Consider the following 27,808-nt stretch of genomic DNA (forward strand, 5'->3'; position numbering starts at 1 on the left):
ATCATTCATTTTAACGTGTTTGTGGAGGAGGCATCAAATAACTCTATTAGAGCTCAGCATCAGATGACGTTTTATTCCATTTTCTTCCAAAAACATCAACCTATGCTTTTCAAATAAAAACCAATAATTTGATAACAATCCAAACCTGTTGATAATTCAATCACTTTGATATACAAAAAAAGAAAATGAGAAGAAATTGAGGGTATGGAACCTCACTCCCTGCTAACAAGACTTTTGCATGGACACTGCTGAGTTTCATGGCCTCAACAACAATGAACAGTTTACAGATGCACACTAGAGTAATGAATGAGTGTGGTGAATACATTATACACAATGAGAGTATACTGAGGTAATGTGATGAGTAGACCTACAGTATGTATGTAAATGTTCAAAGGGTGGAGCATGAAACTGCATAGACATCATTCACAGATCACTGGCCTAACAGCATGAAAATGCAGTTTCTGCTCTGCTAACATGTATATCTGGTTTCCAGCTGCCAGATTAGTCCATGAAGTAGCTTCAGTGATGAATACAAAGGTCTATTTTGTGAGGATCCCTGTTGAATATTTGCAGACACTTGAGTCAGGAGATGATGATGTCTTGGGAGTCTTCCATTATGGAAAATACAAGACTACAAATAACCCATTATTGTAAGTACCTCTTGACTTATGTTCACCTCCTGTGTCATTCTTTTTTGTCAAGTTAAGAGTACAGCACACACAATGCTTTGTGTACAAAGTATTGTGTGCGCTGACTATTTGCGTATATACTGGGGCAGAGATTTTTTGCCTTTTATTGGACTTTTTTGCAGAGGCAAGGAAAACTGAATATTAGAGATAAATAACTTTCTAGTAAGCGCATCTATTGAAGCAGGTCTTCTCAAACTGCCAATGCTAAATCCCAGATTAAATACTATAATTATTAGTTTGCCTTTAAGTGATTATGCTGTGTCTCTTACATTGATTTAGCAGGGTAGAGGAAAAGTAAGGATAGGTATATTCTTGATAATTAAACTATGGCTACAAAAAAATATAGTGTGCAGAGACATGACTGACAGATGGAAATGTTGCCCATCTGCACTCAAACAGTAGGGTTGAAAACTATGTAGCTGATTTCAAAACCCCCTGTTCAGGTTTTAACACATTCTGGCCTGGTTTTCTGAAATCGTCTCAAAATAAAGTTGAAGCTTCTATTGAATCCAAGCCTGGTTTCGGGAAACCAGTCTGTGCTTTAAAGAATGACTGGGAACTAATAAATCCATTTGATTGCAACAGACAGGACAAGACTTAGCAAACACATTAAAAACACCACACAATGTGGACCAGACCAAACACATATTACAGTACTTTGACTTTCAATCACTATCTCCCATGATGCTGCTGGCGTAGTATGAAAAAGGAGCGAGCATTCAAACACACGTATTGAAAATAGCAACGCTTTAATAAAGAGCGATTTTACAAGACTGCAATGTCTAGCTAGCTAGGTGATAACTGGCATTGACATCCATGGTGTTTTACAAAGATGCAGTTATGGTAACTGGGTTTGAAGTTTGATGGGTTACTTGCAAGTTGCATTTCTGCATGCGAGGCAGCCTTCAAACAGTTACAGACCCTTCATTGTAAAACAGTTGATTATGAATGTCAATGAACGTTCATGTCAAGAGGTAAGTAAAAAATCTCATGGAGAAATTTCCTTAACATTTTCCAAACACACCGGTAAGTGAGAGTTCACACAATGGTCATGCTTTTACCGGGCACACAAGCCAATAAAAAGACGACACTTAATCATGCAAAAAAAGACAGTTTTTTTGTCTCTAAAAATAAAAGAACAAAAAAATCCTTTTGAGTTCTGATATCATCCATCCATTATGACCTTGAATAAGAAGAAGCTGCGCTTTGATGATGACTTTGGTGCAAAAAAATGTTCCTGTTTCGAAGAGGACAGACCCTGTCCTGTCCACTTCCTTGATGAAGACACTCTTGGTATAGACCAGTTGTGATAGTTTACCCTTGACACCCCCCCCACCCCCAAACCCAAACCCCTTCCTCCTCGAGATGGACACAAACATCACAAACATCAACCCCACCCACCCCCACCCAACCCTGGATGAAGACACCTTCAAAATACAACCATTCAAACACAGATACAGCAATAAATTGTCCCACGTACAGTAACGTCATCCAATGGGGCTTCAATCACTTTACAGAGAGAGCACGTCTAAAAACACATGAACGGCATTACCTATATACAGAGGACACAGTAACAGTCAGAGGTTGGCCCAGGATGGATCGAGCTGCGTCGTGGGAATGAAGTGCACAATGAAAAGAGCATTCAGCTGACGGAGAAAGACAAACCACTGGAACGAGGAATAATGGGGGAGAATGAAACAACAATTTTCCAAAGGAGATATCCAAATGTCAGCTGGCATCTTATTTAGAAACCTCAGAGAATATCTGTCTGCTTGGTGACAATTTCTAACACAGAAGTCTCTCTCCGCTGGTAGTAGAGTCATAGCTGCAGGTACAGAGGGAGATTGGTTTTTCACAAAGCCAGCAGTTAACAGTTCCAGGGTGGATTGTAACGATGCACCACCGTACAGTTGCAATTCTCTTGACGATTTTGTTAGAAATCACCACCCTGCACAGCTCAAGCTGTCTGGAGAGCTTCGCCTATGATTCACTTTGAGGTTCCAGGTCCGATGACTTGGGGCTTTTTTGCGTTTTTCAGCAGATGAGTGATCCTAGAGCCACCTTAAATTGATGTTGCGTTGTACAGACTGACACACAGTCACAATAACACTCACTGCTAAGTTAGTACACGCTACCAGCTCGCTAGAGACCTTTCATCTCTTACCGAGGAACATGACCCTGTTTATCTCTATGGGAAGGCATGTGCACACAAACACACGTACAGTACATGTACATAGAACAGACACAATCAATAGAAAACGACTTCATCCCCAATCGATTATTGCCCCTTTCAACTGTACATCCCAGCAATGGTTTTAGGTTTTTGTGCAGCAGAGCATTGTCCCCTCTTCGAAGGTTTGTGCTATATATATATATATATATTTTTATATATATATATCGTCTGTCTGTGGGTCTAACTTGACCTTGGATCTGCGAGGAAAGCCACATTAACATTTTACGTCTCATTAAAGCCTGCCCGCCTCTAGCTGTCTGAATTAATCTATATGTCGTCACTGCAGGCGTTATTAGGGTCGTGATCGACAGACATTACCCTCAGTTGCTTTCCGACAGTCTGGTCCTCATTGGACTCCTGACTGACCTTTAGCTATCCTGTCCACAAATGTTAACACTACATTAACAAACCTATCACTGTGTTAGCAATGTCTTTTATTCCTCCAAGTGGAGGTGAGACATCTGCTGCGGTAATTACCCTTATCCAGGACTTCATAAGAGACTAAATTTGGACAGGACGAATGCTCAGGACAGGGAGGACATCATACACTTGGGAGCTAGACCATTTCTGATTGGCAAGACTGAGAATCGCCTCCGTAATATCCAGTCACGTCTCTATCTGGCTCTCAGTGCATTTTTCACTACTTTTAGAGCAGTACGGGTATAAAAGAACAAGTTAAATAGAAAAAAACCCAAAAGAAAACGTAATTCTGTACAGAAACCTGATGTGGACACACAAGAGGTACAACACCACAGCAGGAAACAGCTTCTAAACAGGCTACAGATGGGTGGAAAAGACGGTAACAGGGTTGCATGATATTGCACAGCTGTAGAGGAGGAAAAAAGAACAAAAATACAGTGTGTACAGCACATCCCCAAGTAGCAAAGTTAGTGTAAGAGGTTTGTTTACATCCAAATGCAATGCCTGGGTGTGGCTCAGTGCTTTCATCAGTTAGTTCCAGTGCAGTAACACATTGGTACCTGGCAACACTAATGACATCAGATACCAAAAGAAACATACAGTACATACCCTACACAGCTACGTCCATCCACACACACACACAAACACACACACACAAGCGTGCCCGCTAATTATCGTTCCACGTCGGATTCTTGATGTGAAGTTGGCAATTCAGAACAAATGGAGCTCATAAAAAGACTCAAACGGTAATGTTGATGCAGCACGCTGCCAATCTGAACAAGATGCTAAAATCACCTACACAGACATACACCCTTGGCAAAGTTCACATTGAGTAAAGTGCCAGCAAACGATCCAATCAGAGAAAGAGACGTGCGTCCTCCCGAGTTTGATTCAGTTGTGGGATGAAGAGGGAAGTGGGTAAGTTTTTATACAGGAAATTATCTGGATGAGGAGGTCAGGAAGTGGCGATAGAGCTTTTGCACTTCCATAGAGCTGTCAGTCTTTCTAGTGTCATCACAGGTCGTATTCGCCATCTGAATTGGCAAATCAAACAGAGGATGAGTGGGACTGATGCGGAGCCTCTGGCGCCCCAGCATTATAGATTCAAAGACAGAGAGATCAGTAGCCACATGGGGAGAGGAGAGGAGATTAGAGGGTCAGTCGACACAGAAACAGACATCAGCATTTCATCCTTTATCCGTCCTCTGGTCCTCTCTCCTTCTTCCTCTCCCCTCCCTTTTCCTCTCTGTCCTCGTCTTTCTTCTTCCTGCACTGGATTTGGTTCTGGATTTGTTTTCTTGGAATCTTTCTCTCCATCTCTTTCCTCTTGCCTTTTCTCTCTCAGCTTTGCTGCCATGGTTACAACATCATCCCTACATGAAGTGCATCTGCAGAGGACGGGGTGAGAATGGAGAGTAATTTAGTTCAACAAAACACCTCATCAAGTGATCAGGCATCTATTGACAAGCATATTACCTGCCGCAGTGCCAAGAAAACAGCTTCTCAGGGGCGTGAGTGCTAAGTAAGCAATTATATTACTCTGTTATGTTTTGAATAATTGGTCAAAATCCACTTGTTTACTCTACTGAGAGTCTTGCGGCTGCATCAGCTGGTGATTACCCAGAGGGAAAAACGCTTTTTTTTCACACTTGCTGGTCAATTTTAAAATTATCTGGCATGATTCATGCTGCTTCGACAGGGGTCCACAGCTTGAGCGCTTTTTACCAATCATTACAAATAGCTATATATGAATATATCAATTGTTCCAGAGGACTTGCAGACATGAAGTATAGATGTAATATTAGTGTTAAAGGAAAATTCCACAATTTGTTGTTGTTGTGCTCTTTTTTTTTTATACCAATTTAGGATATGCAATACATCCCAGCCATTTTCAGATTGAATAAATTAATTTAGTCTTATTTGCTCTTATTGTTCTGCACCTTGTCTATTTCTGCTTTAGCTGGAAATTTCCTACATTTCCCAGAAGTGTTCAGCAGCCCAGAGATAACTAGGTATAACACTACATCTTCCATTTGAGCTACACATTCCAAAACATAAAAGCAAGCGCAGCCCAATATTCAGTCAAATTTCAGTTTCAGTTGTTTCTCGCTTTTTATTGTCTACTAAGCATGGCTCGATTTACTGAAAGCCAAACTGATTTCCTGAGAGGAGATAGGCAAGAACCTCATGTTTATGTGGGTGTTAAACAGAAAGCTTCAGGTCGAACATAGGGGTTTCTGTCATAACATAACACACGGCTCCTTTGTAAGTTAATATTTTAAAGTTTTCTCTGCTGCTGTTTTTTTTGCCTTGGAGCAGGTGGTGGTGATTGTTGCTTGACAAGAGCTTCAGCCATCGTCGTCTTTATAATACAACAGGTTATAATATGTCCTCTGAGCAGCGCTACGTCTTTGTGGCAGATTAGAGGTTACAGTGACTCGCTATCGGAAAGTGGCGAGACGGGCCGGGGATAGCTGGTTAGCGTGCTAACGTCAGTAGAAGAAAGGACGTGATAGAGACAAGAGTCAACACTGATGTGGCTTTCCACCGCTGGAGACAGCTCTTGGTGAGTAAAGGAATGTTTGATGTTGAACTCACAATGTTTCTTTCAGACTGCTAAGTAACAGTTGTTAATGCTTACGCTGGCTATGTAGCACTAGCAAAACTTAAAAATAGCTCCTTCAAAAAATATGTTGTTTCCTTTTCTTTCTTTTTTTTTTTACTTTCTTGCAGAGAATTATATTTGGAGATTGATACCACTCTTATGTCTGTACACTGAATATAAAGATACAGCCAGCAAGCAGTTAGATTATTTTAGCATAAAGACTGGAAAAAAGCTAGTCTGGCTCAATCTGAAGGAAACAAAATCCACCTGCTTGCACCTCTAAAGCTCACTAACTAACATTTTACATCTCATTTGTTTAATCCGTACAAAAACCTTATGGTTTATTATTCAGATACTAGCGTGGTATTGCTATTCTTACCTAACTCATGGCAAGAGAGCAAATTAAGCATTTCCTGAAAATGTCAAACTGTTCCTTTAAGCTACATACTACAGAATTGAGTCAAGTTTCAAAATGGGCCCATAATAATAGCACTAAAACTACTGCTTTAACTACATGGCATATAAACTAATGTGTGTGTGTGTGTGTGTGTGTGTGTGTGTGTGTGTGTGTGTGTGTGTGTGTGTGTGTTACCTGTGTCCCCGGGATGGGTCCAAAGGGATTGGTAGGTCTCAGGACAGGCTGGTTGTACATGACAGGCTGTGGGGGCATCATGGGAACGCCCCCCATCTGATGACTCATCTGAGGAGGGAGCTGGTGAGACGACAGGTCAGTGCAGGTGAGGAGCAAGAAGGAGGTGGGGAATAAACAGGATAATGTGGATTTAGATTTAGACCAGTGCCGGCAGCATATTAATGAAAGATTTGTGAATGTATGACTGAGATTAGTCTAGAAGCTGTTGTCCTTTACCATTCCATACACAGGCACTTGGGGTGTCGTCATAGGAAAAGCCACTGGTGCTGGAGCCTGTGCAGAAAAACACAAACGATCACCTTCTAGCCAATACAGTATTTACCTAAAAATCAGTTACATACATAATCCTGATACTGTCAGCCACATGTCTAACCTGTCAAAGATATCCCTCAAATAAAGACAGAAATATTTTTACTTTCTCAAACATTTGCATTTGTTTGCATCCACCAAGACACCTAATCCTAAGTAACAAAGAGAGTTGCAACATTTAATAACGATGAGTTGAGGTAGTGGATTTGCATCCTGTAATAACCGCTTGGGATGAAACAACAATCCCAAGGCAGCACAACAAGCAAAAGAGTTCATTTTGTGTTAATAAAAGCAAAGCAAAGGAACAGGATGAAATCAGGTGCAAAAAGAGGAGAGAGGGGGAGGTGAAGTGAAAAGAAGTACTTACATAGCCAGTATAGATCATCCCGTTCTGTGGAGGGTTACAGAAAAGAAGAAAGACTAGTTTTTAACATGTCTGCATACAACAATAAAAACCATGCCTGTGCCTATTCTCCAAATGGGTAGAGAAGATAAACCAGACCTTTGTCCATTTCTCATGGTCCACTCACTTCTACTTTCTATTCAAGTCGTGCCACCGGCTTTCCGAGCCATTTGCTCAATAAATGAGCGGTTTGAGTTGAGAGGTCAATCAGTTGAAAATTAAAAGATGAAACCAGATTGAATAGAAGAGACGTGTAGATAATTAGAGCGGAGCACTAAAGGACAGAGTCTCATTTGGGAGCTCCTTCAAAAGCCCTAGCTGCAGCACAAAGATACATTAGGCCATATATACAGTCCAAAAGTCTGAAAGTCTGAAAGTGGTCTCACACTGTGTAGGTGTATATGATGATTTTCAATCCAGAGTGAGATATATCCTTTTGAGAAATTGACTTCACTGACAAAATGATGGATTGCACCGAATACAATTATTTTTCAAAAGATTTCTGTGAGTAAGTGCTTCACTGACAAAAACACCAATTTACAGACTTGCTTCTCTATAATATAGACAGTTAAATGTTTGGTTGATTTTGTTTTGAAGTTTCTATTTTGTTACTGCCAGAAATCTCACTGTGCTGCTAGTGTGTTCGCATTTTTATTTCATAAGATTTGTGTAGCTTACATGGAATGAAATTCACTACATAAGGTGATTCATTTTCTCGTAACAGAGCTAAAACAATTAATCAATTAGAAAATGAGTTATTGACTGTTTTCATTATCAAATAATCATTTAAAGAATTTTTCAAGCAAAAAAAAAGCTTTTCTCACTTTATATACAAAGTGATTAATTCGTTAATTGAAAAAAATAACTGTCAGGTGAATCAGTAAAAGTAAGTTGCAGCCAAACATGACAAGGCAAGGGAAGGAAAATCCGTTTAAATGGTGTGCAGGTGGCATATGAGGCGGCGGGTATAACAGAGGAAGGTAGTGCTAAACTTTAATTCCATCTTTCATAGCTTTTACTAGTTTGCAGAGACACTACAGTAGCTTTTTCCATCTGGATTCCACTGCAACAAACCGTGTGAAATATGTGCTTGTTTACACCGCTCATAGTACACACGGTTCTTTTATAGCTGCACACAGCCATCAGTTCCAGTCGACATAAGTGGCATGTGCTCTTTTGTGTGCTGGACTGAAATGGTGAAGTCAAGCCCAGTAGGCATAAATCAGCACTGCACTGGTCAGGTTTTGGAGGAAACCCAATGACAATAATGTCACTTGTCCCACTCATGACTAACAGGAGAATGAGGAAACTGCCAATCAAGTCTGTATATGCTCATGTTTAATCAGCCAACGTGATTCAAAACACCAGAGAGGAGATGACATCCCCTACACACCCGTCATGACCACATGAATGTAGCTTTTGATTTACCATCTGAGGGACGGGCATGGGTGCAGGTGCCATGGGATGGGTGGTGTGAGTCCAGTTGGTGCTGGTGCACATGGCCTTTGACTGCCAGCCACTTCCTCCTGTTGGCTTTTTCTCTACCAGCTGACTCCACTGGAGCTCCGGCCTGATGCACACGGACACACACACACGCACACACATAAACATAGAGCATTTACAGGTACACAGATGATGCAAAATGGAAATCATGATCATATGACAAAACTGGATAGACAGCAGTTTTTTGCTGAACTCAGGAAAAGCCACTCACTTTTTAGCTGGCGTCCCCCCAAACTGCAAGTCTGAGAGAAGAGGAAAAAAGACAATAACAAACAAAACATCAGCTGAAAGGAAGCAGGAATAACAGGACAGAAAAATGGAGGTGATGGCTGAATATTTGGACAGAGATGCTGTGTACTCACTACCAACGAGGTTGGCTAATGAAGAGTCCAAATCATTGGGCAGCATTTTCCCAGAGTGCAACGGGGCTCCTGGGCTGTGAATTTGAGTGGGTGGGGCTGGCTTCAGCAGGTCACCTGACATCCGAAGGTTACCATGGTAACATGACAGGAGAAAAGAGGGGAAATGAGTCAAGAGCATGAAGCAACTAGGCGTTACTGTCACAGCTTATCCAGCCCTGAGCAGTGTGTGTGTGTGTGTGTGAGTGTGTGTGTGTGTGTGTGTGTGTGTGTGTGTGTGTGTGTGTGTGTGTGTGTGTGTGTGTGTGTGTGACTGCGTGAGTGGGCATTTATTTGCACGCTTCGTTGTGCGTTTGCATGATTATATGTGTGTGTGTTTGTTTGTTTGGTTGTGTATGCGGTCCTACCTCCCCAGGCATTGTTATTGTTGGGCACAGTGTGTGTGGTCTGGATGGGGGTGAAGTTTGGCTGCAGGGTGAACAGCTCACTGGTCAGGTTTGGCACACTACAGGAAGGAAAGGGGAGAGGAGAGCACAGTTGTGTTTCTCATTTCATTTTTATGCAACCAGAAAAGTCCATTTAAAAAAAAAAAATGCTATTTACTGTGACAGATAAAAAGCAAGAAGTCTCTTGTTGAAGAACTGGGATAAAGGGATAAAATGAAACAACGAAACTGAAAGCTACTGTTCGCAGACAAATCAGGAAACAAGAAAAGAGTCTTTCTACAATGTAAAAAAGCCTTTCCCTCATAGCATTTTTCTGTTTACACTGCATGGGACTACGGACTCACTGGTTGTTGACGGGTACGATGGGTGAGTTGGAGAAGAGATCTGCTGCCCCTCCGCTGCTGTTGGCACTGCCCACTGACTGGGTGCTGGGTGACACATTGGGCGTCTGAATGTCTATCGCCTTGTGACCGTCCTCCTGCGTGGAAAACATCAACAGAAAATGATTGAGCTTGTTGAAGAATGTTAAACTCTGGAAAAACAAAAAGAGGATGTCAAATATCTCTCATATTAAGTAGTGCAGCTGTTATAACTATTTCCATTCCCCGTGTCCTCGTTATTTGAATGAAAAATACACTGCAGAAGGTGTTTTAGACTTCAGTTCATTTCTATTCTCTGTGCAGCTGTGTATGCTGTGGGCCAGCAGCCAGGTACAGACAATGTATTTCACTGTACAGCAGGATTAATGCTCTTGTTCATTCAACTTCAACAACGGTGTGGGGGACAAAAAAAAAAAGAAAAAGACTTGAGGGTACAGTTGTGTGTACACAGCTCACACAATTTCAGTGTGTTTCCTCACATACAAGCAGATGATTTGCAAAAAAGGTATCTGCACTGGGAATAATCACAATGTGGTTTCATTCAGTACAGTATTGTTTATATGTGGTATTAGCTCTCTACGCCTCTCTACATTATGTGTGTGTGGGTGTTTTTTTTAAAATGTCTAAAAATGTCTCGCAAATGTCTCGCCTTGTGTTGCTGCAGTCTGTTGTCGTCTGACTTGTCGTCCATACGGCTGAGAGAGATCCCAGTGCTGGAGAGAGTGGACACTGCACTGGACAAGGTGCTGGATCTGAGGGTGAGACACACACACACAAACACACACACGTCAGGAGATCACTCAAGTCAGTAGGATTCACCCTATGGGGAACATGAATGTTTGTGGCGATCCATCTCAGTGTCGGCCTGTCTGTTCACTGCTTTGCTTCACACTTTAATATATTAACAAATATGAGATGCCATGAAATTTTGGGCAGGCTTCAGATGATGAAGTCTAATGACTTTGGTGATGCCCTGATTTAACTTCCAGACTGCACTATATAATATTAATATTAATATTATATAGTGCAGCAGATCTGAGGAGCTTCTTTCTAATCTGATCATACCTGCTGGCTGTGGAGAGGTCCTTCAGCTTCCTTCCCTCCAAAGAGGCTAGATGCTGCTCCAGAGCCTCAAGGAGAGAGCTGGGGGCCTGAGGTCGGAGGGGGGGGTAAAGGGGTGGGAAGGTGAGGGGGTAATATTAGAACCACAGCCAAGCAGTCAAAGTGGGACACACTGTTTTCTCTCACTCCCCCTCTCGTCACACCCCTCATTTGATCTCACACACTTGGATACGCGCACACACAAAGCAGCAGCGAAATTAAGACATCACTTTCAGATTCGTCTTCTATTCTACGACAGCTCTGTGTACTTTTTTTTTTTTTTTTTGCATTTGGTTTCATCAGGTTTGGTTGACCAGCATGCACACATCAGCCCCGGATCATGCAAGCGAGTCCACAGCGGGACTGACAGGTCAGGGCAGATTAGAGCATCATCACTGCAGGGCTCCAGAGGAGAAACACGACAACAAACACATCTCTGAACCATCTAACGAGCCCATGCAGACGCCAGCAGTGCACAAACGCTCTCATAACACACACGCATACACATAAAGAAAATCACAATCCAAAAATTAAAGAGTTAACCCGTGGATTCCACTTTAGGTTAAAAGTCTGATTAACGTTGCTTTCATTTGATTTTATTTGATTAAGTAGCAACTAAACAAAGGAGCTGAGAACCATATTTTTTTTAATCCCACTGGAAGCCAAGGAGATTAACTCAGTGAAATGTAAACGTCTGGTGAAAAACCAGGTATACACATTGAGCAGCTGGCCGGCACTCTTTACTGGAAAACAAAAAGGATGGATGGGTTCATTTTGACAACATGTGATACCACGGTTTTCACCCAGAGCCTCACATTTCAGCGCCAGAGAACACAATGCAAACACAACAAGCAAAGAAAAGATTTCTCATATACTTATTTTAAGGGGGAAAGAGAGTAAAATGCGAATTCTGGATATCCTTCTTCAGAGAAATCTAGAATATGCTAAAAGTTTAAAAGTAAAACAGACACATATCTAGAGCTCAGTATAGGCATGGGTCACTATGTTGTTGAATAAGGGCATATAAGGTCTTCATAAGCACTACAAACATGACATTCATTTTAAAAAAGGCAGCCCTTCTCTCTTTTTTGTTACATGATTGGTGATATTGTAAACATCCAATTATGTTTCCACTAAAAAAAAGGATACGTTCCATTTGAGGCCTTTAGCATGATATGCAGTACTTATGATGGCATTATGTACACCTATCCAAGTCATATTTGCAGAAACCTACTTAATAGAAACCATTCGCTGCTCTCCCCACAGCTAATGCAAAGGGACATAATCTTTTCAGGAGAATGATTTGAACACTGCTTATGAGGGCAAAAAACCTATTCCATGAAGCTGTGCTGACTTATTTGTATGATAAGCCTTTGAGTGAAGAGACAAGCCTTGATATTTACACTGGGGAAAAATTCAGACAGATACTAAGCCCCAGTCTTGGACATTTAAAATAGAAATATGCAAAAAAAAAAAAGAGGTTAAAAAAACTTTAGTCAGCTGCAGAAATGCTGTTTTCAAAATCTTAAAATCTTACCTCAGAGTAAAATTTGTTCTGCAAAGATTCAGATAGGAGAAAAAAAATGAAATCCCTGCACTAATGCATTATGGGGAAAAAAATGCTTCAAGGCTATTTGCAGGTCTTCATTTATTGTTTCCTCTCTATTCTAGACTCTGTTCAGACAGAAAAGGAGAAAAAGCGAAGGAGTTGAGGAGAGTGAAGAAGAGAGGAGGAGGACGGGGCAGCTGCAGTGTGGGCAGGTCTGTAGGGTGAGTAGGGAACGGGAGCGTTTAGAATGAAGCATTATGGGATTGACTTGACGGATTTATATACTGGTTGACTGACTGGTTGATTGACTGATTGAGATGAGATGTAGACTGACCTGTGTGAGATCGGGGCTGTCGCCCTGATCTATCCCAACTCGCTGTGTCACAAAAAAGGAGGGAGGGGTAGGGGAGGAAGGAGGGAGGCAAAATAAAAATAAACCCAATGTAATAATAAAACAAGGAGTAAACCAAAAAACCCAACAGACCACAGAGTAAAAAAAGGGAAGAGGCGTGTGAAGGAGAAAGAAGAGGAGGAAGAGGAGGAAGAGGAGGAGGGAGAAAGAAGAATCAAACCCAAGCATTCATTACTTCATGCAGTGGCTGGAAAGGAAAACAAATAAAAGACAACAGAGGAGGAGGGGAGGAGGGCACATGCACACGCATACAAACACCTATATATACAGTATATGTACACGCACACACACTTATAAGTACACGCACACGCGCACACTGATATCTGGAGACTGGTTTGAAATGAATGCTGAGCACACCGACTGACTGTACAGGCAGGGCAGAGAGGGCAGACAACAGGTCACATGACTGTGCGAGGTAAGAAACATCCAAAAGGAAGACACTCAACTAATGTTGACTTTGAACAGAAAGAGAAGGGAGGGACACAGATGACACACAAACAGACAAACACACATTTTGTTAGACAGGTAAAATGAATGGGTCCTTAAAGTCAACGTTAGTCTGTAGTTTTTTTTTTTTTTTTCTTTTCTTTGGATCGAGATCCCCAAACCTTCTTCCAAATGGGAAACGAAACCAAGCAGTGAGAAAGCCTTTGAAGATGGCGCACGGGATAATGCTACGCAGTGGATAAAACTGTTGATATTCACTGTGAAGCCTAGCAAGGACTGCAACTGTTAATTGGATAACAGCCATAATAAAGAAAGAAAACCATACTCTTTAAGAAAAGGGAGGGAATAAAAATAAGAGGAAGAGGAGACAGAGATAGAGATAGAAGAGCTTGCTTGGGCATGCAGTGCAGGCATGTGAACAGGCAGCACGCGAGGGGTCCCTCAACTGGAAGCTCTACATGAGTGGCTCTCTGATTGGCTGAAACTCAGCCATTTATCACTGTCTCGGAGTAACCCCCTCCCCAGGTCAGGGTAAGAGAAGGACAGAAACAGGAGAAAATCTAGATGCAAAAAAAGACTTGGAAGATTAGGCAGAAGAAGCCCCCCGGACGCTGATCTACGGTCAGTTTTAGCTTGGAAAATATCGACCGTAAATCAGATCCGAAGGGTAACAGACGTCTGGAGCAACTCTCAACAGGTTAGAGTGGAGTTTAAATTAGATAATTAAAAAAGGATATTTATATATTCACATAGAAAACAAGTTTAGAGGAAGAGGCTGTTGAGTTTTGCTCCAGACAGATATATTCCCGCCCTCTCCAGGGGTGTTTAACTCTGTTTCCTCCTCCTGAGGATGAGGACCAGCAGGACGAACAGACATTACCTCTGCCACTTTGAGAAACTCAGACAGTTTGGTCATCCTGTTGAGGAAGGTCTTGTAGATCTCCAAAGCTTCTTTGCACTGGTTCTTCTTCATGTCAAAGTATTTCTCTGTGTATCAGAAGACCACAATCAGTGTAAGAGCGTCACTATTTATTCACCAAAAAAGAAAAAGAGGGAAATGTTCACTTCTATCTTGATGATCGGCGACAAATACTTTATAAATATTTAATTTAACACACTGAGATGCTACATGCTAATGTTAAAAAGTGAATACAATTTTTAAAAAAAGCTAAAAAAAACTGTTATTGATTTATCCTGATATGCCTGGAGATCCAGTGATGAAATAAATTCTACATAGACTCCCAGTCACTATATAAATCGAGTAAATTAAGTAATTAATCATTTAATGAACTTCATAGCAAAGAGTCTGATGGTCTGTTCCTCCTCGCTGGCTTAATAATTAATGGGAGGAAAGAAGGTGATCTTTATAGTCTTTAATTGAACTTTGAGAGATAGTAGCAGGAAAAATTGATTTCCCCCTAAAGAAGGATTGAGTGGAGTCACAGTCTTGTGATCTCGACATCAGGGGGACATTACGCCATAAATACATCCCTGACCTCATTAGAGATGAGCCTACCCAGCATGTTGATGACCCCTTCATTATAGGCAGCAAACAACCGTATGGAGTCTTTAAAGAGCAACATGAAAGCTGTGTTGATCACTCCATTGGTCAGCTCGTTGGAGTTAGGCTGGGGGAGGGACAGACAGTGGGAAAACGCTGTGTGAGATCAGATCGAGATACAGGTTTTCAGAATCCAGTATCAGTCACATGTTTTACCTGGAAATCCAGCAGTGCATCCAGCTGGTTCTGAATGATAGGCAGAGTCTTAATCAGCTTCTCCGTGTTCATGGTGCGCATCACACCCTCAGCCCTGGCAACACACAAGAACACATGCGCACAAACACAAATGCGACACACACACACGCACAGGACTTTAAAACAAGCCTTTAAACCCAAAAGGGTGAAGTAATAATACAGAAATAAACACATCTTTAAGAAACTATGTAACTTTTGAAATTAATGACAACACATTCTTCTTCCTGCTAATTAAAATGGGGAATTTATAACCATTGCACAGGGGTTTGTAGGTGGTTACTGTTTCACTTCACTTACTTCATGACTCTTTTCTATTTGTGCTAATGTAACATTACCTATTACCATTTTTTTGTTTTTACCTTTATCCCATAACCGCCACTTGTGGCCAAAGTTACACAGGCTCACTTTAAGGAAAAATACTGAATCTATTTGTTACATAGTAGTATCAAATCACATCACATCAAATCAAGTTTATTTATAAAGCACATTGACTAACATGCTGTAAAATAAAATACAAAGAAAACACAAGACATAAAGAGATAATGTTTGTGATGTCTTAACTATCCCATACAAGTAGTAGTAGTAGAGCCTGAAAATATAAATACAATTGGTCCAACTATTATCATCCTTTTTGGTTAATTACCCATAATTCCCCAATGTATACATGACATGTATGTCAGTAGTGTGTGTGTGTGTGTGTGTGTGTGTGTGTGTGTGTGTGTGTGTGTGTGTGTGTGTGTGTGTGTGTGTGTGTGTGTGTTTGTTACCCTCTCTTCATCTTGGTGAAGTCCACCGCTGCTAGTCTGTAAGACATGGCTTTTTCATTCAGGTAGCGGCTGTAGCGTCTGATGAAAGTTGACATGTTATACCCTGGAGGAGGGAGGGGGGCAGAGAGGGGGCGCTGCAGTTAGTAACTGATCACTTTGTCCTATTTTCAAATCAGGTTAAGAACCCATAATCCTTTTCATATGAAGTGTACTAACTTCTTTATGAGCAATCTGCTTTTCTCAATGTGTCAAACAGGCCCTGGCACCACATTACTTCGAGATTTATTTATTTATTCATGTTCACTTTTGAAAACGTTTAATTACAAAGTCACTGAGCATGTTTTGTTTTTTTTTCATTTTCAGCAGCTTGTTGTAACAAATAAAGAGCGTATTTGTCTGTAGCCCTGCAATTCTGGTCTCTGGCTTTCCCCTTGAAATAGGCTCTGAAATTGGCTTATTGATAGTGTTACAGAGCCGGGGAGAGTGCGACATAAAGTCATTTTGTTGGACGTACAGCACTGCTGAGTTTACAAACAGCCAAATGGCATTAAATCACCTTGTAGTGCAGCCTTATCTAGAAAGTTGTTGAGGTTGAAGAGTGTGTTTCTGGAGGCAAGGTACTGCATCAATCTCTGACAGAAAAAAAAGAGAGAACAGAAAGGGTTAGTGTCTTATCTGCTACTGCTCCCCGACAATATCAAGTCATGTCCACGCTGACACACTGGCAGTGTGTATGCCATGCCAAGTGAAGAGTTCATTTGAAGCTTTACAAGTCTTTCTCAGAAGCTTGTTGACTGAAAGTAATGAAATGGACACTGGAAAACTGGGCTTGACGCCGATTGCGTAAGTAGAGTTACAGCTAATCACATGATTCACAACAACCTGACGTTTGCAGAAAATCAAATGCCCAATACTGATAATGCAGCATCTTGAAGAATGGAAGTTCTGCTTGTACATTTTACAATAACAATCCTTCACTGAAACCATCCATCTTTGCCCTGATCTGTCAGTGTTCATCTGCAACATTATTTTTGTTTGGTTTCCTAGTTGGAATATCAAGTGCTGACTTTCCAGGTGAGTTTTGGTTCATCCTGCCCCGGTATTAAAAAGAAATTCTAACCAGTAAAGTTACAATATGCCCCTCCTATCATGTTCTTTCTTTAACTGATATACCATTCGCATAGAGTAATCAATAATCCCATTCCAGTGTCCTGTTTTGTAAGGAAATACATCACATTAAGGACATAAAGTCATGGTCACGTCATGGTGCTTTAAACCACATATTTTTTCAGATCAGGTTGAAAATGCCAAAGCCAGTTTAGGCATCCCAGACAAATGTTCAAAACACCATGTCACAACTTGTGTCACTAAAAGCTTTGTTGCTTTTACACACTTTGAGTGGGTCGTCATGCCCGCTGTAATTGCCGCCACAGCCTCTCTTTCTAGTCCGAGACGCTCATCATTTAACATGTTTGATGTTTTTGGTTGTTGCTCTCGTGGTGCGAACAGTGGAGAGAGGCAATTTGCCACACTGGCCATTGAAATGTCAGCGGGGATACTTCATCAGTCCATGTTGGACACATGGAAGATACGGCTTCAAAGAAAACTCGCTGCAAGAGTTGGAGAGAAATTGCCGCAACCTGGTGAGCGAAATGTCAGTGTCTGGATAGGTCGATGACCCGTGCGTCGGCTTCTCTCTCTCATGTTTGTGTGTGTGGAGACATAGTTGTGCAGAGCATTGAATTGTCCAGGAAATGTCTTTGTTTCATCCACTCATTGACCCCATTTTAAAGTGTTTTAATGGTAGTTTGTCATCTAGTGTAGGGATGCAGTAACAACAAGTAACAACAGCTAATTCATTATTGATCCATCCGCCTATCGTTTTCACCACAAATAGACAAATTGTTCATTTTATGAAATAATGAATGCATAATAAAATAAATAAAAGAATTCCCATCACAAGGGAAGATATTCAATTTACAGTGATGTAAACAGAGAAGAAAGCAGCAAATCCTCAAAGTGAGTAGTAAATAAAGTACATTTTTGGCATTTTATTGTTGATAAATAACTTGAATAATTAATAAATGGTCTAAAATGTTGTTGATAAGATTTCTATCCAAACGATTGAATAGTTAACTGATAAACTATTATTTTGCAGTCTAACACTGTTACCACTAACTAAACAAAGCTATCTAGGAACAGATCTTATACCTGTTCACCTTAAAACTCTAAATGTGAAGGTGAAGTACTTGTTGCCTAATAATTGTGTACGACTATCCAAAAAAATAATTGTTCTCTTGTTGTTTTGATCACAGTAAAACAAGCCTGCTATGTCCAAACGATAAACTATTTTAAACTATTACTATTTTCTCATTTTGTCCTTTCTGGGCTTCCATACATCGGTGCGTTCAGCTCACCTCGTTGCCGTACATCATGAGGTGGTGTGTGGTGATGAGCGCTTTGAAAACCACTATCCAGCTGTTGCTGGCTGTGCGCTCCAGCAGTGTGTCTGCCAGGTGGGGGATGCTGACGTTCATCTCATTGGTGCAGTGGATCAGGTCTGCAGGATAGAAAAAAAAACAAAAAACAGTATGAATGAATCTGAAAAAAGAAGTAAATAAATAAATAAATGATTAGTAAAACAAGAATCATAGATAAAGGTGTTTGGCCAAGTTAGAGATCATTTGTTAAATTGCAGGTTTTACCACTGTGTCCACAAACTCCTGTTCATGTACATTGAGTCACTGTGAATAAAAGCAACAGCCACGTGCCAAAACCATCATTTATAACCTTAGCGAGCTCATGAAGTCATATTGACTGGTGCATTATTTTTGACTCACTCAATATCAGCACACAAATCAATGAACAAATGACAGATGAATTAGAACCAGGGCTACTATATCAAAAAATCCATTCACTGGCTGTAATCCAGCAGCTCTACCTACCTACTCCACCAAAATGTCAACAAAACATCCAATCAGAAGAAAGTTACATTACAAGGTCAATTCTAATCCAGCACAATCAGCACAAGAGATGCATCATTTTTAAAAGAAAGCATCAAATGAATAAACTGATTATGAATAATGAATCTGAATTTTCCTCCAGAGCATCTTTGTGAGCGCTGATGGACTAAATCTGACTTGACCCCAACATTTACCCTCTCAGACTCACACCCAGAGTGTAAATTGCCTGTTCAAAGCAAATGTGCAAATGTGAAACACATTTTAAAAGAGAAATAGCTCAGTGATCTGCTGTGTGTCGGATCCAGAGGTCCGACAAATGGCAGGCGGAGTATGTGTTTTTAAAATGAAAAAACTAACATGCAAACAGGATAGTTTCTTTTAAAGGCAGAGAAATAAGTCTCCACTTTTATATTTACAACAATATATCCCCAAAATAGTGAATTACAGATGACAAGTGATTCAGAATTCAGAATTCAGAATTCAGCAGTAAATGTACAACTGGGACATATTGTAGGAACAATGCCCTAAATTCCTTAAGGATTTTGGCTAAAGATCAAAATGTAAAGTATGTTCAGCATCTGTTTAATCTCAAAGGTTTACTGACTCCTAGTAAAAGAACCAAGCTTTAAATAGCACAAATATGCTCCTTCTTATGTGCCCTGTTGCTATATATTGTATACTGCATATTCTGCAAATCAATAAATGAGAAATTATTCCGGCTGTGATTCAAGAAGTGAAGTTACAGAAAGTTATTTTCCTGGATAAACCAATTACAGTTATCTCAATATTTTTGCTCAGTAGTATTGGCAAAACTGAGATAGGAATAGGATTACAGGTAATATTGGTGCAAACCACATGTCATTTAGTGAAGGAACATTAAAACATAGTGAGAAAATAACAAATGTCAAAGTTGATAAAGTCAGATGAAAAAAAAAATCAAGATGGGAGGAAATTTTAGTTGAATTTGCCAACAGATGGTCAAGAAAAGCACACCACCAACAAAGGCAATATACAATGCAATACTGTAATGATACAAGTAAAGGAACTAAAATAAAAAGGCAGTGATGCAGCCAGTGAAACCTCGGGGGAGTGAGTGGAAGTGAACTTGTATTCAAAGACAGACAGAGAAAGAAGCTGTGGGCAGAGTTACTGAGAGAAAACTTCTTTCTGAGGCAAATCCTCAGTCTGTTTCTTTCACAGGATCAGAGGTTATCAGGGTTTATTTGAAAGCTGTGTGATGTTTTCTGCGCCCATTGAAACGCTGGATACCACAGAGTCCCGGCTGATACCACAGTTACATGCTTAATGAATGTCAAAGGCACCCAAAGCACCAGCAATTCACTGCAGCTAATGTTTCAATCCTGCTCATCTTTTCTCCGTGTTATTTTTGAGCATGAAAGCGACACGGCCGGTAATAACTGCAACAATATTGATTATACTCTTTATCGACTCGCGCAGCTTTGAATGCCATGAATTATCACTGCAGTCAGACTGTCAGAGTCTCACTCTACAGCATTAATGTCATGACATTTGGTCCCTTGATTTAAGGCCAAATATTAGTCAAGGGTCTGAGTACATCCAATATCTGAAAGTGGAAACGTGTAGAAAACAATGAACAAAATGATTCCCAAACACATTTTGAAAAAATATCCATGTAAAGCAACACTAACATCAAAATTGATATTTACATCACTATAAAGCATATTTACACCTGACTGTACACAAAAGTAGCCACAAACCCAGAATCACCACTTCATATATTTCTATTTTTATTCTGAATTTGTGTTTTTGAAAGTCCCGTCTCATAATTAAATCTCCGGGCATAAATATAGCAATCGCGTGTCGTAATGGTGGCGTTCAGTCATGCTTTCACATCGTTAATGGTTTGTTTGTGTGTTTGTTTCCTTCAGGCTCAATAATTAATGGTACCACATTGATTCAAACTAATTAATGCTTCTTGTCAAAAGTGAACACACATAAATGCGCTCGTAAAGTGGACATGCCACACACTTTTTCACCATGCTAGCAACATGGCGCTGCAGATGACAGTGCTGGTCCGTGGCATTGGGCTTGACTGAAATATCTCATAAACTACTGGATGGATTGCCGTGAAATTAAGACAGACATTCATGGTCTCCAGAGGATGGATCCTAAAGACTTTCGTGATCCTTAAACTGTTGCCCTGGTGGCACCAGAGGTTAAAATTTATGTGGTTTTGGTTGTTTTTACAGAGAACCGTGGAATGTTTCAGGGAAGTTAATTGAGAGCTAACTTGCTGGGTAAATTGGCTAGTCTCACGTCAGCTGCAATATTTTATTTATTGTCTCTTCAGATGCTCACCAACGAGAAATACTGTTTATCTTGGTGGAGATACTGATACTGATACTGATATGACTACTATAAAAGTACTAAAGGACGACGACAAAAGGGTATGCTAGCATGCTGACATTAGCATGTAGTACCACTTTGTGTATGCTCAAGGGGCGGTTAGCAAAGCTTGTTTAAAGTGGCTATTATCATATTTATAAAGCGACTCTTTCAATATCAGCATGCAGCTGTTTTCATCAGAAAAAGCTCCTAAAACCCACTGTACGTACTCACTGTACATAACCTGCCTATCACCACACGGCAGACAGACAGAGTTAGCGACTAGCTGGTGAACATATTGGAACTTTTAGCTGCTAAAGATCCAGATGTTTCCCTCAGGAGTTGGTTGAGACCAAAAACAGAGCTAAAAGAGAGTGTAAATTGAACTTATATTCATCAGGTGGCCAGAAACATGACTCCAAATGAATGATAATGTTGTTGTGTTACTGCTGGATGTTTGTTAAGCTGCTGTTTGATATGTCAGTGTTGGCAAAAAACATCAGTTATTTCAGGTTTAAATTTATTGTTTACTTTTAGCTGAATAATTGCAAAGCACATATGTCTATTATATGCTTGTACCTAAATAATAGAGCCCACCTCTATATATTCCTCTGTGTGATAATACATCATCCAGAATGTATTCTTTGACATGTGATGGTGTAGATAGCTAGAGGGATGTAATGAAGTATTGACTGCATGATTGCCAACTGGGATTATTGATAAACTGCAGTCCAACATCAATAACACAATTACAACTAAGCTTTAGGATATGAGTTTGAAAACATTTATACAAAGGATAATATGACAACATGGTGTCTTCAAATTAAATTCAAGACATTTGTAATGCTAGTTAGGATAAAAAATACAAGATGAGTGTTTTAAAGTATGTGTGTCTGGAGGGAGTTCTCCTCATAAAGAGACTAACTGTAAAATGTAATACATTTTTTGTTCAAGACCTTGGCTTTATGCAAAGTGAGTCATTTTCAGGACCTGAAACAGAACTGCAAGACTACGCGATTATACCGACACATACAGTAGATGTGGGAGTAAATGTGTAGGGGTTTTCATTGATTCTCATTCATTTTGTTATTTTCTGTCACGTCAGACCAAATGTGAGTCATTTCAACTTCTTTTCAATGTCGTCTTTTACTTTATGGGAAAGTATGTGAAATGTGTGTGTGTGAAAGGACATAAATGTGGCTTCTGAGGAGCAAAAAGCTTGTGATTACCGTCAACACATTTTGTTGTTGCTTTTGCATACATTTATGGTACAACGCAATTATAGCCATGACTCGCAACCAAAGTAATCATGTGCTGAATAACACAACAGACTGTGCTTTCAGGGCAGAAGGTCATTTTTAGGCGTGCTTACTATTCTATATCTGATAAATTTCTATTGCCACTCTCTACTATCTCAGCCATGCAGAATATTGCCTGGTGAAAGTGAAATCCCATTACTCTGTGTGTCATGCTCGTCATTTGCTATAGGTAGTAAATAATCAACATTGGTCGTTTATGTCACCAACCGGTCTGTCAAGGTCATGACACTATAGGGGGGAAAAAAAGAGACCTGGGTTTGCTCACTCTGAATGACTAGCATTGCATTTGATTTATCATGTGTTGTATTTGGAGAAATGGCACAGCTATTCATCTTTTCTTTCCACTGTGCCTCGCAAGGATGGATCAATAACAAGCTGAGTGTATTTTAAAGGTACTTGAAATGTTGTCTGTATTTATCAGAGGTCTCAGATTAAGTAAACCAATCTAGAATCACTGCCCAGGTGCATTTTGGCGTCCTTTCTTTCTTTCTGATCTGAACAGAAAACTTGGATTAGTTCTGAGGGATGTGATTTTAAATCCCACTGATGGGCAACTTTGCCAGTAACCTCTGTTTGTTTATCTTTGTTTGTTTAATCCTATAGAGCCGGTGTGAAACCACAATCTGTTACAGCAGTAAGAAAATCTCATTCAAAACCATCTGGACATTTGACAGTTAACTAACAATCCAGCGCTGGAACAAAGGCTTTTCACAACAGTATGTGATGTGGCTCGCTTTAATCTAATATAACTGATTATTTAACATTTCTATCAGAAATATTACAGCTAAAATTTTTGAAAACTGACTTTATACTGTAAGTGGTAGTAAATCTTCATGGGAGTTGTAGTTTTTTCTGACTTACGATGCCGTGACGTCACGTTCAGTGTAGCCTCTGATCCAATCGCGTCTGTAACCCAATGCAATCGCTCATTCAGCATTTCATTGATATAGTCTTTCTGAAAAAATGAAGTATATTCCTGCGGTTTATTTTCCATATTCTAAGACAAATCAGCATCCATTACAGCAGCTGCTATCAGACATTGAAACCATTGTGAACAAAAACAGAAAAAACTACAGCTCCCATGAAAATTTACATCGGCATGCAATTTTTTTTTTATCTGTATTAATTAAGCATCTAATCTCTGCTTTCTAAAAAACCTCCAGACCGCTTGCTCTTCTGTCCTCCTATGTCTGAGCTAACCGCGACCCCCATGACTCACTAATGGACTCTTTTTTCTGTCAAGCCTGGGCCTTATGGGTCATACTGTTCATTAAATGTTGCTCAAACCAGACAGATGAAATAAACAACGATGGTAGATAATTTTTTTAGGAAATGGCCATCTTTATCTAAATATATGAAGTGAGCCACACCACACTTGTGGGTTTTTGAATAAGGTCTTCTTGCTTCTGTAACAGAACCTAGAAGTTCTGGTTTCACTTTATTCTGCCACTGATTTTGTTCCACTCACTGGCACAGTTCCTGCTGAGGGTTTTTACGCACTCTTCATTCACTCAGAATACAGAACAAGTGTTTGTCACTTTTTATGAGCCTATTTTATGACCGTATTTAAAGCTGAACAAGAAAAGACCCAAATCCGACGGTGGGTGCGCTGCACGAAGAGAGCGTGGTTCACACATATCTGAACTCTCAGACTTGACATTGACCCACAGTCTTGTACAGCTGACTCATCTGGAGCTCCTGAGAGCTGTAGACATCATTTGCTTTTTCTTTGCATTCTTGCATTCTTTATTCCCTTCCCCACCAAGGTCCTCCCAGACAGTTGTGGGATTAGTGCCACTGTCCTCCTGATTACAAACAAACTTCCTTGCTGCGCCCTTCCCCAACCTTAAGTGCAGCCTCTACTCTCAATAAATGCCAGGGAGAGAACTGGATGTTATATCATGTCCTGGGTAGAGAGGAGAGGCCCTCTTAACAGGAAATAGAAAGTGTGTTATTGTGGAAGCTAGCTGTGTCTGTTAGAACAGCTGCATCTGAATGGCTCAAGTACAAAACACTCATTCAACTAAAAAAATCAATTCAAGCTTCCAGGGGGGTGAATTGAGCCAAGCCTACAGTTTCTGCTCTGGCATGGAGCTTTTTATTCCACAAATGACCAGAATAAGAGTCGGATCAGAACAAAAAAAATGCCTCATGTAACCACTTCGACCAGAATAAATGGACACATTCTGAGAGAGATGTCATTGTCCTTGAGAGCGGAGGTATAAAATGTTTTACAGATTACATTTTATCATGTAAATGCTCAGAATTTCTGCTCTCATCCTTGAGTTGAGAGACATTGATTCATAGATTCTGAGAGGCTCTGACTCACGACAGGTGAGAGAGGTGGACGACCTTCTACCATTTAATAACTGCAGTAATATGTTCTTATAAAACTGCGGCTTCGGTAGTAAGCACAGGAATAAACCAATATCTTGATGCACTATATCTGATTAATATTATCTGCCTTTAGCTATACTTTAGTTGAAATCATCAATTGGCTTGGTTTTCTTCAGAGATGAAGTCAATAGTCATACTTCCACCTGTACCAGGGGTTTCCAGACTGCCCCTCTTGAGGATGGATCAACAACCAAAATGTAAAACATGGGTCTCACAAATGGCCACAGCAGTAACATCACTGAAATCCTGAATAATTAGCCTTTGGTGGTGGTCACCATCAAGATAAGGAGATTTGTGTGAAATCAAAGCAGCAGTAATTATCCAGTGTTGCAATTCAAGAGTCATTAAATGGCTCCCCCCCCCCCCCCCCCCCCCCCCCCCCCCTCTTCGTAAATGCACATATGAACTTGCTTCTGGACCTTTTAAACACCCCCCCACTGGGTGTTTTCTGCTTTAGTGGCCCTTTTTATTTGTTGTTGTTGTTTTAGTCAAGGAAAGTGATACAGGCCTGATTTAGATGTATTGTGTTGAAGCGCCCAGTGGCACATCTTGTGAGGGAGCCCAGAATTCCCAGTGTCACCTCTGCCGTGGACATAACTGACTAATCCACTGCCAAACTTGCCGGCTGACTGGCTGGGTGTGTAGCTGGATGACTGACTCTCAGGCTGTTTGGCGACCTGCCTCGTTGTTCCTCTCTCTCTCTCTCTCTCTCACTGATTTATCCACGTTTTCTCTTGATTAGCCATCTTGCTATGTGCCCGTCTGTCTGTGTGTCTGTCTGTCTGGACTGACTGCCTGCTAGTCTGACTGGCAGCACCATTGATTACCCGTGCTCTCTATTGATCATGTCAAGTAATTATAGTAAGCCAGAAAAGCCACCTAACCTAATAATCACTGGCAAAAATCTGCATGTGAGAAATCTTCTTATGTTCATAATTGCTTCAGGTAATTAGCAGAATGTAGAGATAAAGAATCTGTACTGACACCAAAAAAAACAAAAAAAACAAAAAACAGCCTCATTGTAACACCCACCAGCAGAGCTACAGTACACACTGTATACTGTGTGACTCCCTGCCTTCAGCACCTCAGGACTGACAGCACTAACACATTCATTAATGATAATATTGCAGCAGAGGACATGACAGTGAACTTGAACGTGAGATTCTGCAAATGAAGAAAAAATGTTAGTGATGCTGCAGGAATAACGCACATTCATTTGGCTATGAAGTGTCTCCAGAGGATAATAGTGCTGCTGCTGCTGATAGTGGCGTTAATAATGAATAGGCCTGTACACTGTAAAGCGGATGGTTGCAATATGATTAGCCTATACCAGAGTGGCCTATTTCCCCTGAATGACATGCACAGATAGTGCCTGGCTGTTTGCCCCTCGCCATATATTAACATTTACTGCTCGCTTTAATGGCCAGATACATTGTAGTGTATGCTTTGCGGCGTAAATCAAATTTTAGTCTAAGGGAATGTAATGGTGCCTAATTAAAGAGGATGCAAACCAGATGAGAGAGGGAGAGAGAGAGGGGGGAGCATAATAGATGCTGTTTATAAAAGCTATCCTTTGTGAGGAAAGATGCTGGTAGCTTGATGCATGCATGCAGGCTATCTATACCGTATGCAGTGATGGTATGCTTAACCTACAGTCAAGGTGTTTCTTCTTGGGTCCGCTGACTTCATGCGTCGTGGCCTTGCAGACGGCTTTGCTGATGGCAGACCCGGTCATGCTGTGCTGCGCGGCGGCGATCCGGTCCGTCAAAGACTGTCCCGACATGTTACGGAGGAGGTGGTGGTGGTGGTGGTGGTGGTAGTGGCGGAGGTGGCGGATGAGGAGGCAGGCGGAGTGATGGTCGAGTCCGGGTGGGGGGAAACGGGGAGGACGATCAAAATGTCTTTAGCGGCAGGGAGGAGGGTAGTGCCCTCTGCGAGAATCGGCCGTCTGAGGAGGAGGAGGAGGAGGACGAGGAGGAGGACAGCAGCGTACACCGACGAGGATCCGGTGGGAGAATTCATGCGGCGGCCAAATAAAACATAAGACGGTCACATCCAGGGAACCATTTAATATTCAGTCGAAGGCATCAGGATGGTCCAGCTGCAGAAATGATTTATCAACCTATATATATATATATATATATATATTTATATATATATATAAAAGCTGGGGAAAAAAATCAATGTATAATTAGCGCGGCCTGCATCAAAAAGCAGCTCAGTAAAATAATATAAGACAATGTACAGTGAGCTGCAATGTATCCCTGAAATAGCCGCTGACAACGCTGAGATGCCGGCGGGATGCGCCTTTACGAGAGCTGAATCCGAAATAATCGAAAGACTACCGGTGATTAGTATCAAATCTATGCGGCATCCCCTATGACCGAAGACTCATTTTTCAAAGACGATATAAAACAGCATTGTCCTTTCCCCCTTTTTTTTTTTTTTCTCCTCTTCTTCACCCGGTTTCTCCTCTGAATCTATGCAGAGCTCCGACCGCAAACACCTCTTTTGATCCACACAGCACCCCGCGCTGGTTGCATCTAACCTCAGCCGCTTTTATTTTATATCGCCTGTCTTTTTTAATCTTCTCACAAAAGGGTGTATTTCTGTGTTCAGGTTGCCGATAGGCCAATTCCGATTTTTTTCCCCCCTGTCAGTCAAACTTGTGTGTAAAATGGCAGTACATGAATCAGGTGACTGAGAAAGGAGGGCGATTGGGCCACTTCTC

The 27,808-nt window shown here is 40.8% G+C and overlaps 2 protein-coding genes across 3 annotated transcripts in view; both read right to left on the bottom strand.

The window, feature by feature from the left end:
- Window positions 1–53: 53 nt before the first annotated feature.
- On the bottom strand, window positions 54–27,781 carry LOC130182054 (phosphatidylinositol-binding clathrin assembly protein-like). Of its 2 annotated transcripts, XM_056396592.1 has the most exons (20): window positions 26,731–27,781; window positions 18,449–18,591; window positions 16,588–16,663; window positions 16,032–16,134; window positions 15,226–15,319; window positions 15,025–15,136; window positions 14,389–14,495; window positions 12,984–13,025; window positions 12,638–12,655; window positions 11,065–11,150; window positions 10,649–10,751; window positions 9,964–10,097; window positions 9,581–9,678; window positions 9,177–9,290; window positions 9,026–9,056; window positions 8,740–8,881; window positions 7,276–7,299; window positions 6,816–6,872; window positions 6,540–6,659; window positions 54–4,730 (listed from the first exon to the last, which is right to left on the bottom strand). In XM_056396592.1, exons 1-20 carry the CDS (start codon window positions 26,858–26,860, stop codon window positions 4,716–4,718), a joined length of 1,749 nt encoding a protein of 582 aa, XP_056252567.1. In that variant the 5' UTR covers window positions 26,861–27,781; the 3' UTR covers window positions 54–4,715. The 2 variants fall into 2 exon arrangements, with proteins under 2 accessions (XP_056252567.1, XP_056252568.1); XM_056396593.1 differs by lacking the exon at window positions 12,638–12,655.
- Window positions 10,534–27,808, bottom strand: part of snx12 (sorting nexin 12) — a 79,056-nt gene continuing 61,781 nt past the window's right edge. Inside the window, exon 5 of the mRNA XM_056396603.1 lies at window positions 10,534–10,543. Within this exon, the coding sequence (XP_056252578.1) occupies window positions 10,541–10,543 (3 nt within the window). The 3' untranslated portion in view covers window positions 10,534–10,540. The remainder of the gene's footprint in view (window positions 10,544–27,808) is intronic.

The sequence above is a fragment of the Seriola aureovittata genome, chromosome 15 (assembly GCF_021018895.1).
Source record: "Seriola aureovittata isolate HTS-2021-v1 ecotype China chromosome 15, ASM2101889v1, whole genome shotgun sequence".
NCBI lineage: Eukaryota > Metazoa > Chordata > Actinopteri > Carangiformes > Carangidae > Seriola > Seriola aureovittata.

Coding starts and splice junctions, on each gene's coding strand:
- LOC130182054 (XM_056396592.1), bottom strand. CDS start 26,860: ATGTCGGGACAGTCTTTGACGGACCGGATCGCCGCCGCGCAGCACAGC. Junction 10,752..11,064: donor GACCTCTCCACAGCCAGCAG/GTATGATCAGAT, acceptor TCTCACCCTCAG/ATCCAGCACCTTGTCCAGTG. Junction 9,291..9,580: donor CAATAACAATGCCTGGGGAG/GTAGGACCGCAT, acceptor TTCGGATGTCAG/GTGACCTGCTGAAGCCAGCC.